We start from the raw sequence: 17,810 nt of genomic DNA, 5'->3' as shown, positions 1-17,810 counted from the left end.
TGATATTTTGAGGACTTCATAAAAACTTTCAATAAGACTTTTTTTGGAAATGACCCACAATGCATAGCAATATGATGCTAAACACAGTGGTTATATATATATATATATGTACTTCACCACTTGCCTCTTCCAGGGAGAAGATGGAGTCGGCCAGTGACTGCTCAGGAACTGACAGTAAGTGACCCCCCCCCCCCCCCCCCCCCCCGCCGCCTGTTTGATAGCCACATGAATTCACTCTTCTGCCACTATTTCATTTTTTCTCTGCCTAATTCTTAAAAGTGCTTCACCTGTGATTGTAATGGCTGCAAAGCTTCTTTGTGTGTGTGTGTGTGTGTGTGTGCGTGTGAGTGTGTGTGTGCGTGTGTGTGTGTGTGTGTGTGCTCCTTGCCGCTGTGTAACTGCTGCTCATGCTTCTTGTTTTAGCCGGACGCACACACAACAAAAAAGGTACCTATGTGTTCCTGAAGTGTCTGAAGGTTTCCCTCTGGCTCCGCCCCCCTGTGGTGTCTCCCTATGTATCCCTGTTAGCTTGTGAAAAGTGTGTGTGTGTGTGTGTGTGTGTGTGTCGTCCTGAAGGATTGACCTCCCTCTCAGCTATGTGTCCTTCCCTTCCCCCCTCGTCTCCTGTCTCCTTCAGTAAGAAGAGTTGCATTTATTTAAAAACCAAAACAAGCTCCTCCCCTTTTCCACCGAGTCGTTTCTGGTTGGTCGGACGTGATCCTGACCTTAAAAAAATAAAAGAAGAGTTTATTTCCTCCACAAACCGCTCGTTCTCTTTGATGGAAAGCCGAACATCGGTTCAGATAAAGAAGAGAGATTTAAATCGCCTGTGGGGATCCGGTCATCTTCAACCTGCTGGCCTCCTCTTCGTTTCATGAGACATCCTCTGAAGCGTCTTCACCGCCCAGCTTCTCCTGCTGGGGACACGGAGAGGAGGAGGAGGTCATCGGCGAAGAGGACCCACAATGCAACTCTTAATCTGTTCTCCGCTGATTTCCCTCCTTCCATCACGCCATCTTCGTCATTTCAAAATGATTAACCAAGTGTTGGAGGCCCTCGTGTTCTTCTTCTTCTTCTTCTTCTTCCCTCCCCCTCCGTTGGATCTAACCGCTGCTTCCTGCCGGTAGCTCCGCCTCCGTCCGCCCCGTTGGCCCTGATGCCTCCTCCGCCCTCGAGGGCCCACCAGCCCGTCACCGTGTCCCGGCTGCAGATGCAGCTCCACCTTCACGGCCTCCAGCAGAACACCAACGCGCTGCGCACACAGCTGTCGCAGCTACGCAACATGCAGGTGTGTGTGTGTGTGTGTGTGTCCTCAGAAGAACCAGTTTATTAGGTACACCCACATATAAGAGGTGGTTTGAGGTGCGATGTTTTTAATATATGTTGAATGCAACTTTATTTAAAATACTTTGAGATGAATATTATGTATGAAAGATGAAAATGAAGTATGATTATTTTAATTGATATATATTATTAGTATATTAATTATTATTAATGATTATTATTATTTTATTATTATTATTAATGTTTTTCTTGATATTATTTTATATTCTTATAATCATTATTATTTATTTTATTTTATTATTTGATATTGTTATCATTATTAGTTTTTTAATTTGATATTATCTATTTTATTATTAATGATGGTTATGATTATTATTATTAATGTTTTTCTTGAAATTATTTTATATTCTTATAATCATTATTTATTTTATTATTATTTGATATTGTTATCATCATTATTAGTTTTTTACATTTTTATTTTAATTTTATTTTAGCATTATTATTCTTTTATACTATTACTATGCAATCAAAACCGCTCTAAAACAGTATAACCTACATAAATAAATGCAGGCTTGTTGTTGTTGTTGTTGTGAACACGCCTCCCTGTCGCCCCAGCTGGAGAACCAGGACTCGGTGTTGTCCCTGCTGCGGCAGACGGAGTCTGAGCTGAGCCTCATGATGCTGGACGCCATGCGGACCCAGGAGGACCCGCTGCAGAGACAGCGCCTCCTGGTGGAGGAGGAGAGGCTCAAGTACCTCCACCAGGAGGAGCTGCTCATCCAGCAGCTGCAGTGAGTCCCGAGGGCCTTGGAGGAGGTGGAGGAGGAGGAGGAGGTGTTGAGTGACTTGTGTGTGTGTGTGTGTGTGTGACGCTCCTTCCTCAGCGACCTGGAGAAGTCGGTGGAGGAGCTGCAGAGGAACTCGTCGGTGAACCACGGCCTGGTGACGGAGCAGCAGGTGGAGCAGAAGAGCAAAGAGCTGAGGACGCTGGGAGAGACGCTCAGCGAGCTCAAGAGTAAGAGCGAGCGTGTGTGTGTGCGTGTGTGTGTGTGTGGCACAGCCTCACACACACACACACTGCCCTCCTGACTCTGCCCCCCCCCCCCCCATGCAGACCAGTTCCCCGGCCTGCAGAGTAAGATGCGGGTGGTGCTGCGGGTGGAGGTGGAGGCGGTGAAGTTCCTGAGGGAGGAGCCTCACCGGCTGGACGCGCTGCTGCAGCGCTGCAACGCCATGACGGACACGCTCAGCACGCTGCGCAGGTACGGGAATCAACGCGCCCCCGGTGTCCCGTTACCGGGCCGCACACCTCACCTTTCTCCTCCAGAGTCACACCTCACTCCTTAGTTCACCTCAAGGCCCCAAAGCTCCAACCGTGGTCTCCTCCGTCAGGTAGTTCTGCATCAGCGTCTTTACTTTGACTTATTCTCACACGGAGAAGTAGTGTCAGAATTATGTTTAAATCAGGAAAATATACAAAATACGACATTCAAGACAGAGTGAGAGAGTAAAGGTTGTATAGATAAAATTATATATATATATATAAATATATAAACATATATCTAATTATATATATATATATAATATAATTATATATATTTTTCATTTTCATTTAAAAGAAACATTATAATAAATTAGGGCTGCAACAACGAATCGATAAAATCGATAAAAATCGATTATTAACCCTTGTGTTGCCTTCGGGTCATTTTGACCCGATTCAATATTTAACCCTCCTGTCGCCTTCGGGTCAATTTGACCCGATTCAATGTTTAATGTCGGTGTTCTTTCGGGAGTCAACAAACAAACATAAAGTACCTCACACTTAAACTTGGAAAACAATATTAATTCTAATAATTTTCTGGAGATTTTAATAGCTGGGGTCATATTGACCTCAAGGGTAAAATATGTTAGTAAATATAAAGGTAACAGGAGGGTTAAACATTGAATCGGGTCATATTGACCCGAAGGCGACAGGATGGTGAAACATTGAATCGGGTCAAATTGACCCGAAGGCAACACAAGGGTTAAAATAGTTGGCAACGAATTTCATTATCGATTCGTTGTGTCGCGCGATTATTACGGCCCTCAATAAGTCGCGGAGTATAAAAAAAAGTTGAGTTGAGCGCAGAGCGACGCAGGAGAAATCAGAGCGGAGGGAGAGGAGAGACGGAACGCTGCGTTGTTAGAGCCAATCAGCGCTGAGCTGCTCCTCTGTTGATGAATCTAATTGGCTGCTGCTGCTCACGTGGCGCTGGATGCGGAAGTCATTCACGTAGTCGGAGACATTCACGGAGCTGAGTGCGCCTCCGGGTGATGTTATGAACCCCGACACCAGGGCGCTACATGTCACGGCGTGTGTGGCATTTCCACAAGAGTATAACGTAGAAAACGTGGTTATTTATTCCGTGGCGGATAGCGGAAAATATTTTTCCACGGAGAAAGGCAGCGGAGATAAGCCACGCCCCCACTCGCTGTGAGCGCTGGGCTGTGCGTGCAGACAACATTTAACGGAGCGGAGCAGCGCGTGCGCTCTGATCGCTCTTTTAATGAAGTATCGATACTAAAAATATGCTAAATCACATCGTGTTTAACGTACGGGTACTTTGTTAGTATCGCTGCACCGTGCAGCGTGACAGCAGTAGATGTAGCGGACTAACATTCAAGCTAACCTAACTTCCCAAACGATGTCGACATCTGAACGCTGATTGGCCGAGACTCGACACGTCTCATCAAAGATGTTTTATTGTGAAGAAGAGCACCACTTCACATTTTTTCCGGGTCTCACTGCAATCTCAACGGCAGCGGGCCAGGTGATAAAAATAATAAATCGTAAGGTGTCTCTGATATTGTTCAGGGGGCCGGGCCACATGGGGACCACTGCTCAGGAGAGGAAAGCTGTCAGTCTGTTTGTGACGGGTTCATCACCATGGTGACCAGTGAACAGGTTCATACTGCTGACCAGTGGATCTCCAGGACCTTTCCATGACTTTAAACCAAATTTCCATGATTAAACATTTTGTGAAAACTCTGTCTATACGTGACAAAGTGAGAAGATGTAGTGTTTAAAATAACAATGATAATTCCAAAGCATACCGTATATATTCCGTGTAAATTAACATTTGAATAAAACAAATTTGCATTACTTTTCCAAATATTTTGGGATTTTATTTTTTTAAATTACTTTTCTAGGCCTGCTAATAGCCATTTAAAAATTCCATGACTTTTCCAGGTTTTCCATGACCGTACGGACCCTGTTTTGAATAAAGGGTTAAAAATTAAAGTTTTTTAGTTTTTTTATCCGATTAATCGATTAATCGATAAAATAATCAACCGATTAATCGATTATCAAAATAATCGTTAGTTGCAGCCCTATAATAAATTATATATTTTATTCAAATTTCAATTTCTTCGTCAATTAGTAATCTTTCTTCTTTCTTCTGCCTTTTTACAAAGAATAGATTAGGAATAATTTAGTTAGATATATATAATATAATCCTGTAGATCAGTTAATTATACATATATAATATAATCCCGTGTCCCGTGTGTATTGTAGTGTCTTGTATCCGTCCTACATGTACAGACACGTGACGGAGGGCGGGTGGAGGGGCCCCGAGGACCTGGCCTGCCAATCACAGAAGAGGGCGGAGGACCCTGATCTGGTCCCCCTCGGCCCGGCAAGCTGGAGGACCGTGGGCGAGGCGGAGTCCTCGGGCCCTGAGCAGACCCTCCAGACCCCCGTGACCCCCCAGACCCCCGTGACCTTCAGGAACCGGGTCCAGGACGAGCTGCCGAGTCGGCGTCCCGGCGATAAGTCTGTGTCGGCCGAAGTTCGACTGGTAATCGGATCAATGCACATTGCTATTATTATTATTATTATTATTATTATTATTATTATTATTATTAATAATAATATTAGTATTATTATTATCAGCATTATTATTATTATTATCATTCATGACTGTAAATATTCTTTAAAACTAAAAAGTCTTAAAAGGTGCTTAAATGTCACACGGCAGTCGTCACTTTGTCATAATATTAATAATAATGCTGAAAATAATAATAATCATCGTAATAATATTAATGATACTATGAATAATAATAATATTGATAAGAATAATAATGATACAAATAATCATAGTAATAATATTAATAATGTTATGAATAATAATAATGATAATAATCCTCGTAATCATAACAATGATAATAGTAGGAATTAAAATAATTATAATAATAGTTATAATAAAATAATAATAATGATAATAGCAATAATTCAAGGTATGTAATATAATTATAATAATTCCATATATGCAATGCTTGGGATGCTAGAGATGCTAAAGATGCTAGAGATGCTAGGGATGCTAAATATGCTAGATATGCTAGGGATGCTAGAGATGCTAGAGATGCTAGAGATGCTAGGGATGCTAGAGATGCTAGAGATGCTAAAGATGCTAGAGATGCTAAAGATGCTAGAGATGCTAGAGATGCTAGAGATGCTAGGGATGCTAGAGATGCTAGGGATGCTAGGGATGCTAAATATGCTAGAGATGCTAGAGATGCTAAAGATGCTAGGGATGCTAGAGATGCTAGAGATGCTAGGGATGCTAGGGATGCTAGAGATGCTAAAGATGCTAGGGATGCTAGAGATGCTAGGGATGCTAGGGATGCTAGAGATGCTAGGGATGCTAGGGATGCTAGAGATGCTAGGGATGCTAGGGATGCTAGGGATGCTAGAGATGCTAGGGATGCTAGGGATGCTCGGGATGCTAGGGATGCTCGGGATGCTCGGGATGCTAGGGATGCTCGGGATGCTAGGGATGCTCGGGATGCTAGGGATGCTAGGGATGCTCGGGATGCTCGGGATGCTAGGGATGCTCGGGATGCTAGGGATGCTAGGGATGCTCGGGATGCTAGAGATGCTAGGGATGCTCGGGATGCTCTGGATGCTAGGGATGCTCGGGATGCTAGGGATGCTAGAGACTCGGGATGCTTGGGATGCTCGGGATGCTAGAGATGCTAGGGATGCTAGGGATGCTAGGGATGCTCGGGATGCTAGAGATGCTAGGGATGCTAGGGATGCTAGAGATGCTAGAGATGCTAGGGATGCTAGAGATGCTTGGGATGCTCGGGATGCTAGGGATGCTAGGGATGCTAGGGATGCTCGGGATGCTAGGGATGCTAGGGATGCTAGAGATGCTAGGGATGCTAGAGATGCTCGGGATGCTAGGGATGCTAGAGATGCTAGGGATGCTAGGGATGCTCGGGATGCTAGAGATGCTAGGGATGCTAGAGATGCTAGGGATGCTAGGGATGCTCGGGATGCTAGGGATGCTAGGGATGCTAGGGATGCTAGGGATGCTAGGGATGCTAGAGATGCTAGGGATGCTAGAGATGCTCGGGATGCTCTGGATGCTAGAGATGCTAGGGATGCTAGAGATGCTAGGGATGCTAGAGATGCTCGGGATGCTCGGGATGCTCTGGATGCTAGAGATGCTAGAGATGCTAGGGATGCTAGGGATGCTAGAGATGCTAGGGATGCTAGAGATGCTAGAGATGCTAGGGATGCTAGAGATGCTAGGGATGCTAGAGATGCTCGGGATGCTCGGGATGCTCGGGATGCTAGAGATGCTCTATCCGTCCTGAGTGTCATGGCTGGTTGGCTCCAGGCGGCGGAGCGTGACTGGGAGGAGAAGCAGGCCAGCCTGACCCAGTTCAGCGCCCAGGACATCAACCGGCTGCTGGAGGAGACGCAGGCCGAGCTCATGAAGGCCATCCCGGACCTGGACTTCGCCGCCCGCCACATCAACAAGCCGGCGGTGCCCCCCAAGCCCCACATCACCGTCCCCATAACCTCCGGCGCGGCTGCGGCGGCTTCCCCCGGGACCAGCGGGACCCCGGCAAGCTCCGCCTCTTCCACCGCCTCCACGGCCACGCCCAGCGGGGACCAGCAGCCCGGCAAAGTGCAGCTGGCCGCCCAGAAGCTGAACAGCTTGGAGGGGGCGGGTTCGCATCGCGGGGCGGGTGGGTGCTCTCTTCATCAACATGTACATATGTATTTATATATGTGTGTAAACCATCTTCTCACGTGGCCTCGTGTTCCCAGTGGACCTCAACGTGACCCGGTGCCGGACGGAGAAACCCTCCAAGTCTCCGCCTCCTCCGCCTCCTCGCCGGAGCTTCCCGTCGGCTCACGGCCTGACGACCAACCGCACCGGAGACGTGATCCTCACCACCAAGAACACCAAGGTGACGGGTCAAATATATATATACATATATGTATATTTATGTTTATATATATGTTTTAATTTTATGTTTTTATAAATATATGTATATATATTAGGGCTGTGAAACGATTACAATTTTTAATCAGGTTAATCACAGGTTTTTGTGGATTAATCATGATTAATCACATATTACCGATATTCTCGGTATATTTTGTGAGAACATAGAGATTTATGACAAAAGACGGATATATACATTTATACATTCTTCTATACAATGGTGCTGCAACTCAGCAGTTATTTAGCAGTTTTCTTCCATATGGAACATTAATACATCTTCATCCTAAACAGAATGTTTAACCCTCCTGTTACCTTTCGGGTCAATTTGACCCCATTCAATGTTTAACGTCGGTGTTCTTTGGGGTCAATTTGACCCCAGGCTGTTTTTCACTGTGTCAAACATATCAGAAATATCAATTTTTTATTTATTTAAAGGGCTATTTAGCTAGTCAACAAACAAACATAAAGTACCTCTCACTTAAACTTGGGAAGCAATATTAATTCTAATAATTTTCTGGAGGTTTTAATTGCTGGGGTCAAATTGACCCCGAGGGTAAAATATGTTAGTAAATGTAAAGGTAACAGGAGGGTTAAACAGAACATGTTTCTCTTGTTTGTCAACCATTAACTCCACCATGATACAATCTAAAGGTGGACAGATTGACAAGTGACTTTTTTTTTGCTCGGTCCCGATGCGCGCACGGAGCTCTGTGGCGCGAGACGGAGATCGATAAGTGTTAACGCAACGCGAAGAGACAGAAATGACATGCTGCTGTGGAGATACGATCAACAACAGACGTTTAGTTTAATAAAAGAACAAAGACGTGCTATAGAGAACATGTCAGGGGGCGGGCCAATCTCTTTAATGTCATGCGATCTACCGACACTACGCCGCGATCGACTGGCAGGTCGCGATCGACGTGTTGAGACCCTGATCTACAGGAAGTAGAAGTCGTAACAAGGTTTCCGGAGGTGAACCTGCGGAAGGATCATTACCGATGAACAGACCGTCTGCATGAGAGCGGACAGAGTTCAGATTGAAGTGGTGTATTGGAAGCTCATTTTGCAAGTGACTTTTTTTTCGTCCCGACGACCAACAACAGACAGATTGGAAGCTCATTCTGCGCATGCGTTAAATGCGTAAAAAAAAAAAAACTAGTTAAACCTGTAATTGAATTAACGCGTTATTTTTCAAAGCACTAATATATATATATGTTTTAATTTTATATTTTTTATAAATATATGTATATATATATATAAAATATATATACATATAAAATATACATATATTTATATTATTTAATATATATGTATATATATATATTTTAAATATATATATAGATATTTAAAATATACAACATATAGATATTTTTATTTTATATTTTTAATATAATTGTATTAGATGTATTATATAAGGAAATATGATAAATATATTAAATGAGTTCGATGTATACAGTATATATATTTAAAATAAATAATATATATATTAATATATTCATATATATAATATGTATATTAATGTATATATTTTATATGGATATACATATTATTAATTACATTTTTTAACAGATATAGATATATTTTTAACATTCTCCCTCTCAGATGGAGGAGGATGGCGACCTGCCTCAGACTCTGGTGAAGCTGAGGCGGACCGCCTGCGACGCCCCCCGACCCGCCTCCACTCCGCCGGTGATCACAGCATTGGCGCTTTATGACGACGATGACGATGCCGAAGAGGAAGAGGAGGAGGAGGAGAAGATCTTCGCGGAGCTGGAGGTAGGACGGTCCTGTTGGCCCACGAGGTCCACGCCTCACACCTGTGGTAACGTGTCTCTCTCACACAACACAAGATGTTTCAGAGAACGCCCGTAAGAGGTGGTAGTAGTCGGTCGGGCGCCGTGCAGGCCGACGCCCACTCCTGCACCTTTGGGTCCCTGGGCAGAAAGGTAACAAACAGATGACCTCTGACCTCTGTCTCCTCCCTGCTTCACTCAGCCTTCACTCCTTCATGAAGAACCTTTTACTGTGAGTGTGTCGAGAGAAACTAACCACAAGTGGGGAGGAGACGCCCCCTGGTGGTCAGGAGAGAGAATGCAGCTTTAACACATAAAGCGTAGACTTCTATACAACCAGAGGAGTCGCCCCCTGGTGGTCAGGAGAGAGAATGCAGCTTTAACACAAGAAGCATAGACTTCTATACAACCAGAGGAGTTGCCCCCTGGTGGTCAGGAGAGAGAATGCAGCTTTAACACAAGAAACATAGACTTCTATACAACCAGAGGAGTCGCCCCCTGGTGGTCAGGAGAGAGAATGCAGCATTAACACAAGAAGCATAGACTTCTATACAACCAGAGGAGTCGCCCCTTGGTGGTCAGGAGAGAGAATGCAGCTTTAACACATGAAGCATAGACTTCTATACAACCAGAGGAGTCGCCCCTGGTGGTTAGGAGAGAGAATGCAGCTTCAACACATGAAGCATATACTTCTATACAACCAGAGGAGTCGCCCCTGGTGGTCAGGAGAGAGAATGCAGCTTTAACACAAGAAGCATAGACTTCTATACAACCAGAGGAGTCATCCCCTGGTGGTCATGAGAGAGAATGCAGCTTTAACACATGAAGCATAGACTTCTATACAACCAGAGGAGTCGCCCCTGGTGGTCAGGAGAGAGAATGCAGCTTCAACACATGAAGCAGATTTTTATATTTTAAGACTTTTTTCCTCTTCAAGTTTCAACCTTTCTTCACACTCAAGGCTCTACGCACGTCTGTCATCGTTAGCAAAAGTAAAATAAACGTAACTCCTCCCCCTTCTCTGCACCCACAGAACAGCAGTAGCTCCCCGGGGCCGATGAAGGGCCCCACCGTGGCCGCCCGGCTCAAACACCTGCAGCAGGGCAGCCTGGAGAGGCCCAAAGCCCGCAAGCAGAAAGAGGACTACCCCAAGGCCGTGGGCCAGCAGCAGGTGTTCCACTTCTAGAGAGGAACACCTGGATCCAGAGGAACACCTGGCTACAGAGGAACACCTGGATCCAGAGGAACACCTGGCTACAGAGGAACATCTGGCTACAGAGGAACATCTGGATCCAGAGGAACACCTGGATCCAGAGGAACACCTGGCTACAGAGGAACATCTGGCTACAGAGGAACACCTGGATCCAGACGCAGAAACCACAGCACACACAGCGGGATTCATTCTTGTCTTTTCACTTCCTGGATCTAGAGATCTCAAGTTATTGATATTATTGTTATGATTTCCTTGAAGGAAGCTGTGGGCGGGGCTTAATTCATCCACACTCTTCCTCTTCCTTCACAGTAACGCCACGGAATAATTTCATGTCTCAGAGTGATGACCCACTCCTCCCCCCTTCCGGGTCAGAAAGGGGCGTGTCCAACAGTAAGAAGGGGGCGTGTCAAACAGCCAAGCTAGAATTGCCTTTAGCTCCGACGCTACGACTTTATTATGCAAGACGAGAGGCAGCAGCTTCCTGTGGAGTGCAATAACACATTTATGAAGGTAAACGGAGACGAGCAGAAAGACATAAGCAGCTAACTGCTCAGCTATTTATGAAACGAATATCACTGATTTTAATTTTGGCAAATCTGAAGTTAAAAGTTTAATTTAATAATTTCAAAGTATAAATCCTAAAATAATGATATTCTGAATCATAACTATTCACACCGCTGCGATGCAAAATAAAAGGTTTTAGTCGTCGTGGTTGAAGGGGACAATAACGTTTTTTAATACGTCCGTTCTCACGACCTGATTGGTCGGTTTACGCTTCGACTCGACGATGTGAAAGAACTTCAAAATGAAACGTCTCCGTTCAACATGACTCCGCTCAGGAAGAGATAAACCGGCCAATCACAGCGGAGCGTGTGTGTGTCATGTTGCCGACTCCGAACCTTTTTAACGTGAAGCTCCACCCGTCTTATCTGCCCCCTGCAGGCACTCCAAGCCCCCCCCCCCCCCGTCCTTCACGGTCCTCTTAAACCTCTCCTCTTTACCTCCCCTGTCTGCTCCCTTTCTTTCTGTCTTGTTGGTTCTTCCTCATCTCCTGCTCTCTTCTCTTTTTGTATCCTCATCTCCTTAATTTGTCTCCTCTCTTTCAGTTCCTTTCCTCCTCGATTCCTCTCCTCTCGACCAAGCAGGAGGTTTCGTCTCCTCTCCTCATCTTTCCTTCCTCTCTTTCCTCGGATACATTCATCGTTCCTCCTTTCCTCTGTGTGAGGAGGAGGTAGAAGAGGAAGATGAGGAAGAGGAAGATGAAGAGGACTAGCTCACAGTTTCTAGCTGCAGCTCAGCCTCTCGTCTCTCCTCGAGCTCGAGGACAGTCACACGATGCACCAAAAACCCACCGGCCAATCCGGAGAGAGGAGAGAGGGGGAGGGGAGAGAGGGGTGTAGAGGGGGGGGGGGGGTCTCACAGAAAACCTCGTCAGACTCACATGTGACATTGAACAAAAACTTGAAACACACGTTTGTACATTTTTATTATTATTCTCTTTCCTTTTCACTGTTTCTTGTTTCCATTTAAACGTATCTTTTTGTTTATGTTTTAAAATCTCTGCTTGCTTCTTTTTTATGGGGGGGGGGGGGGGTCGACTGCAGTGCTAAGATCTATTATATATATATATATATATTTATTAATTTCTCTTCCAGCTGAAACGCACTCATGCTTTATGGCTGATCTCCTTCAGTTTTTTCCTTCACATAATTCTGTGTCAGCAGTCTCTCTCTCCTCTCTCTCTCTCTCCTCACTCTCTCTCCTCTCTCTCTCTCTCTCCTCTCTCTCTCTCTCTCTCTCTCTCCTCTATCTCTCTCTGTCTCTCTCCCTCTCTCTCTCTCTCTCTCTCCTCTCTCTCTGTCTCTCTCTCTCTCTAAAGATAAACGTTTCGGAGGTAATCGCACGACGTCCGCGTCCCAAATTACTGACAAATGTCAAAAGTCGCTGAACTTCCGTGAAGTTCGACACTGAAATAAGAATTTTCGCCCGTTTCGCCTCGGGTGCGAACGCGTTCGATTTCCAACGTCGTGCAGCAGGAATCGCTTCCCAACTTCCCGGGTGTTTTCTAAATCGGCATTTTGACGGATTCACGTTAATCTCACTGGGAAAACTGATCTTCATGTGTCAGAGTTTCCACTTAAAGGGCCGGCGTGCAGCAAAAGAAATGGAATATAAAAGTTATGAAGTCTGTTTTCGTTGGTACAGAATCACCTGGAACTAAGAATCAATGTGTTTGTCACTACTTTAGAATGAGTTGTGACTACGGTGGCCCAGAACAGACAAATCAAACACTGTTTAAATTGGTTGCAATCTGCAATCTCACCACCAGAGGGAGACAAATCCGGTACACTGTCCCTTTAAAAGAGAAGAAGAATGAAATCTATAGAGATCAACTTGCAGTTTAATTGACGATATATTGTTTATTTTTACCACCTAGTATATACATTAATGTATATTAGTATTCAGAAGAACAGAGTTAAACTATAACCGGAACCACTTCACAGATATATTGTATGTATATTATAAAACCATTTTTATGTTCTTGTTTTTAAAGAAATTGCTTTATTAACATGTAAAAAAGAAAAAAAGCATCATCTATGTTTTATATAATCAAGGTTTCTTTTTGTATTTTTATACTTGAAGAAGATAATTCATAACCATGCGACACATTTATTCTGTAAAATTATTATTTTTCTGATTTTAAAAGATTACTTTTTATTTTTTTATTTTTTGTTCAACCACCATCGAAACCATGGAAACCATGATCACACGTTGTGGCAGACGAGTTATATATATATATATATAAAAAAAGAAAAGCACATCTTCCTCTTATAACAAACAGTTTAAATTCTATTGATGGTTCATGATGAATGTGAGTGTTAAAAAAATATTTGTGGATGTGCAAAAATGTAGATAAACCCAAATGATATATTACAAGATTTTACGTGGACATTTTTTTTAGAAGGAACCAATCTAATCCAAACGGCATGCATACTGTAAACATTCCTGGAAATCTGCACGCGAGGTCAACAGAGGTCAACCTCTTGTCAAACGTATACTTGTGAGTGTGAACTACACATGTACAGCTTATAGTTTTGTATTATGTTGAAAACGGGTGGCGACGCCCCTTTTACCGTCAGAATATCATAAAGATGATTATTATTAATATTATTATTCTAATATGGACTACTACTGTTCCTCTGACAGATGCTTGCTGTGTGCGGTAAGTTGTTGTTTGTGAATTGTGAAGAAGAATGAAACTCTTACTACCGAGTCAGTATAACTTATAAACAACTTCAACAGAGCAACAACGAAACAAAAATAATAACACAACAACTTTGTGTACGGAAAGAAAGAAAAAAGAGAGAGTTGCTGCTTCGTGTGAGAAAAACCAACCAATCCAAAAAAATGAAATAAAGGTTTCTGCTTTTGTAACTTCCTGTTGTGTTTTTGTTCTTCCTGTTTACAGTAAATGTGTCAGTAAACGTGACAGTAAAGGTGGCATTAAAGGTGGCAGTAAAGGTGACAGTAAACATGACAGTAAAGGTGTCAGTAAAGGTGGCAGTAAAGGTGACAGTAAACATGACAGTAAAGGTGGCAGTAAAGGTGGCAGTAAACGTGACAGTAAAGGTGGCAGTAAAGGTGACAGTAAAGGTGACAGTAAAGGTGACAATAAAGGTGGCAGTAAAGGTGACAGTAAAGGTAGCAGTAAAGGTGAAAGTAAAGGCAGTAAAGGTGACAGTAAAGGTGGCAGTAAAGGTGACAGTAAAGGTGACAGTAAAGGTGGCAGTAAACGTGACAGTAAAGGTGACAGTAAAGGTGACAATAAAGGTGGCAGTAAAGGTGACAGTAAAGGTGGCAGTAAAGGTGACAGTAAAGGTGACAGTAAAGGTGGCAGTAGAGGTGGCAGTAAAGGTGACAGAAAAGGTGACAGTAAAGGTGGCAGTAAATATGACAGTAAAGGTGGCCATAAAGGTGGCAGAAAAGGTGGCAGTAAAGGTGGCAGTAAAGGTGGCAGTAAAGGTGGCAGTAAATATGACAGTAAAGGTGGCAGTAAAGGTGGCAGTAAATATGACAGTAAAGGTGGCAGAAAAGGTGGCAGTAAAGGTGGCAGTAAAGGTGGTAGTAAATATGACAGTAAAGGTGGCAGTAAAGGTGGCAGTAAAGGTGACAGTAAAGGTGGCAGTAAAGGTGGCAGTAAATATGACAGAAAAGGTGGCAGTAAAGGTGACAGTAAAGGTGGCAGTAAAGGTGGCAGTAAATATGACAGTAAAGGTGGCAGTAAAGGTGGCAGTAAATATGACAGAAAAGGTGGCAGTAAATATGACAGTAAAGGTGGCAGTAAATATGACAGTAAAGGTGGCAGTAAATATGACAGAAAAGGTGGCAGTAAATGTGACAGTAAAGGTGGCAGTAAAGGTGGCAGTAAAGGTGACAGTAAAGGTGGCAGTAAAGGTGGCAGTAAAGGTGGCCGTAAAGGTGACAGTAAAGGTGGCAGTAAATATGACAGAAAAGGTGGCAGTAAATGTGACAGTAAAGGTGGCAGTAAAGGTGACAGTAAAGGTGGCAGTAAATGTGACAGTAAAGGTGACAGTAAAGGTGGCAGTAAATATGACAGTAAAGGTGGCAGTAAAGGTGGCAGTAAACATGAAAGTAAAGGTGGCAGTAAAGGTGACAATAAAGGTGGCAGTAAAGGTGACAGTAGAGGTGACAGTAAAGGTGGCAGTAAAGGTGACAGTAGAGGTGACAGTAAAGGTGACAGTAAAGGTGGCAGTAAATATGACAGTAAAGGTGGCAGTAAAGGTGACAGTAAAGGTGGCAGTAAAGGTGGCAGTAAATATGACAGTAAAGGTGGCAGTAAAGGTGGCAGAAAATATGACAGTAAAGGTGGCAGTAAAGGTGGCAGTAAATATGACAGTAAAGGTGGCAGTAAAGGTGGCAGTAAATATGACAGAAAAGGTGGCAGTAAAGGTGGCAGTAAAGGTGGCAGTAAAGGTGGCAGTAAATATGACAGTAAAGGTGGCAGTAAAGGTGGCAGTAAATATGACAGTAAAGGTGGCAGTAAAGGTGGCAGTAAATATGACAGAAAAGGTGGCAGTAAAGGTGGCAGTAAAGGTGGCAGTAAAGGTGGCAGTAAATATGACAGTAAAGGTGGCAGTAAAGGTGGCAGTAAATATGACAGAAAAGGTGGCAGTAAATATGACAGTAAAGGTGACAGTAAAGGTGACAGTAAAGGTGACAGTAAATATGACAGTAAAGGTGGCAGTAAAGGTGACAGTAAAGGTGGCAGTAAAGGTGGCAGTAAACATAAGAGTAAGGGTGGCAGTAAAGGTGGCAGTAAATATGACAGTAAAGTTGGCAGTAAATATGACAGTAAAGGTGGCAGTAAAGGTGGCAGTAAATATGACAGTAAAGGTGGCAGTAAAGGTGACAGTAAATATGACAGTAAAGTTGGCAGTAAATATGACAGAAAAGGTGGCAGTAAATATGACAGAAAAGGTGGCAGTAAAGGTGGCAGTAAATATGACAGTAAAGGTGGCAGTAAATATGACAGTAAAGGTGACAGTAAATATGACAGTAAAGTTGGCAGTAAATATGACAGTAAAGGTGGCAGTAAAGGTGACAGTAAAGGTGGCAGTAAATATGACAGTAAAGGTGACAGTAAAGGTGGCAGTAAAGGTGGCAGTAAACATGACAGTAAAGGTGGCAGTAAAGGTGGCAGTAAAGGTGGCAGTAAATATGACAGTAAAGGTGGAAGTAAAGGTGACAGTAAAGGTGGCAGTAAATATGACAGTAAAGGTGGCAGTAAAGGTGGCAGTAAAGGTGGCAGTAAACATGAAAGTAAAGGTGGCAGTAAACATGAAAGTAAAGGTGGCAGTAAAGGTGACAGTAAAGGTGGCAGTAAAGGTGACAGTAAACATGACAGTAAAGGTGACAGTAAAGGTGGCAGTAAAGGTGACAGTAAAGGTGACAGTAAAGGTGGCAGTAAACATGACAGTAAAGGTGGCAGTAAAGGTGGCAGTAAAGGTGGCAGTAAAGGTGACAGTAAATGTGGCAGTAAACATGACAGTAAAGGTGGCAGTAAACATGACAGGAAAGGTGCCAGTAAAGGTGACAGTAAATGTGACAGTAAACATGACAGTAAAGGTGGCAGTAAAGGTGACAGTAAAGGTGACAGTAAAGGTGGCCGTAAACATGACAGTAAAGGTGACAATAAAGGTGACAGTAAAGGTGGCAGTAAAGGTGGCAGTAAACATGACAGTAAAGGTGGCAGTAAAGGTGACAATAAAGGTGACAATAAAGTTGACAGTAAAGGTGACAGTAAAGGTGACAATAAAGGTGACAGTAAAGGTGACAGTAAAGGTGACAATAAAGGTGACAATAAAGGTGACAGTAAAGGTGACAGTAAAGGTGACAATAAAGGTGGCAGTAAAGGTGACAGTAAAGGTGACAGTAAACATGACAGTAAAGGTGGCAGTAAACATGACAGTAAAGGTGGCAGTAAAGGTGACAGTAAAGGTGGCAGTAAACATGACAGTAAAGGTGGCAGTAAACATGACAGTAAAGGTGGCAGTAAAGGTGACAGTAAAGGTGACAGTAAAGGTGACAGTAAAGGTCTAAATGAGTCACTAAACAGTAAAAATACACTAAATTAAATACGGTATAAAATGCTTTATTTGTTGAAATTGCAGAAGCAGATTAACTCATTCTTACACTTCGTATTAAAATAATTTAATTATATTACAAATCTTCAGCTTAAATCTTCGAGCGGTGATTGAGATGTTTTAAAAATCATGTAAAGAAAAAGCTCTCTACTTGAACTTTGCATTTAATGATTTTTTAAATGTTACGTAAACATCTTCACAAACTATGACGTCATCATCGAGCTTTGACGTCATCATCGAGACGTCATCATCGAGCTAAGATGTAATCACGAACTATGACGTCATCATCGAGCTATGACGTCATCATCGAGCTATGATGTCATCATCGAGCTAAGATGTCATCACGAACTATGACGTCATCATCGAGCTATGACGTCATCATCGAGCTATGATGCCATCATCGAGCTAAGATGTCATCACAAACTATGACGTCATCATCGAGCTATGACGTCATCATCGAGCTATGATGTCATCATCGAGCTAAGATGTCATCACGAACTATGACGTCATCATCGAGCTATGACGTCATCATCGAGCTATGATGTCATCATCGAGCTAAGATGTCATCACAAACTAT

The 17,810-nt window shown here is 43.3% G+C and overlaps 1 protein-coding gene across 6 annotated transcripts in view; it reads left to right on the top strand.

Annotated features, from left to right (window-relative positions):
• LOC130203717 (SRC kinase signaling inhibitor 1-like) overlaps positions 1-12,324 on the top strand; it is a 66,113-nt gene extending 53,789 nt beyond the window's left edge. For 3 of the 6 annotated variants that reach the window (XM_056430090.1, XM_056430093.1, XM_056430095.1), the window contains 12 exons: positions 134-174; positions 424-447; positions 1,128-1,288; positions 1,900-2,075; positions 2,169-2,299; positions 2,399-2,546; positions 4,838-5,120; positions 6,948-7,302; positions 7,385-7,527; positions 9,165-9,338; positions 9,413-9,508; positions 10,389-12,324. In XM_056430090.1, coding sequence (XP_056286065.1) covers positions 134-174; positions 424-447; positions 1,128-1,288; positions 1,900-2,075; positions 2,169-2,299; positions 2,399-2,546; positions 4,838-5,120; positions 6,948-7,302; positions 7,385-7,527; positions 9,165-9,338; positions 9,413-9,508; positions 10,389-10,541 — 1,885 coding nt within the window. In that variant the 3' untranslated portion in view covers positions 10,542-12,324. The remainder of the gene's footprint in view (positions 1-133; positions 175-423; positions 448-1,127; positions 1,289-1,899; positions 2,076-2,168; positions 2,300-2,398; positions 2,547-4,837; positions 5,121-6,947; positions 7,303-7,384; positions 7,528-9,164; positions 9,339-9,412; positions 9,509-10,388) is intronic. The other 3 variants (XM_056430092.1, XM_056430091.1, XM_056430094.1) reach the window with 3 other exon arrangements.
• The last annotated feature ends 5,486 nt before the right edge of the window (positions 12,325-17,810 follow it).

Source organism: Pseudoliparis swirei, chromosome 13 (genome assembly GCF_029220125.1).
Source record: "Pseudoliparis swirei isolate HS2019 ecotype Mariana Trench chromosome 13, NWPU_hadal_v1, whole genome shotgun sequence".
Lineage (NCBI taxonomy): Eukaryota > Metazoa > Chordata > Actinopteri > Perciformes > Liparidae > Pseudoliparis > Pseudoliparis swirei.
This window is presented reverse-complemented; position numbering and strand designations above follow the sequence as displayed.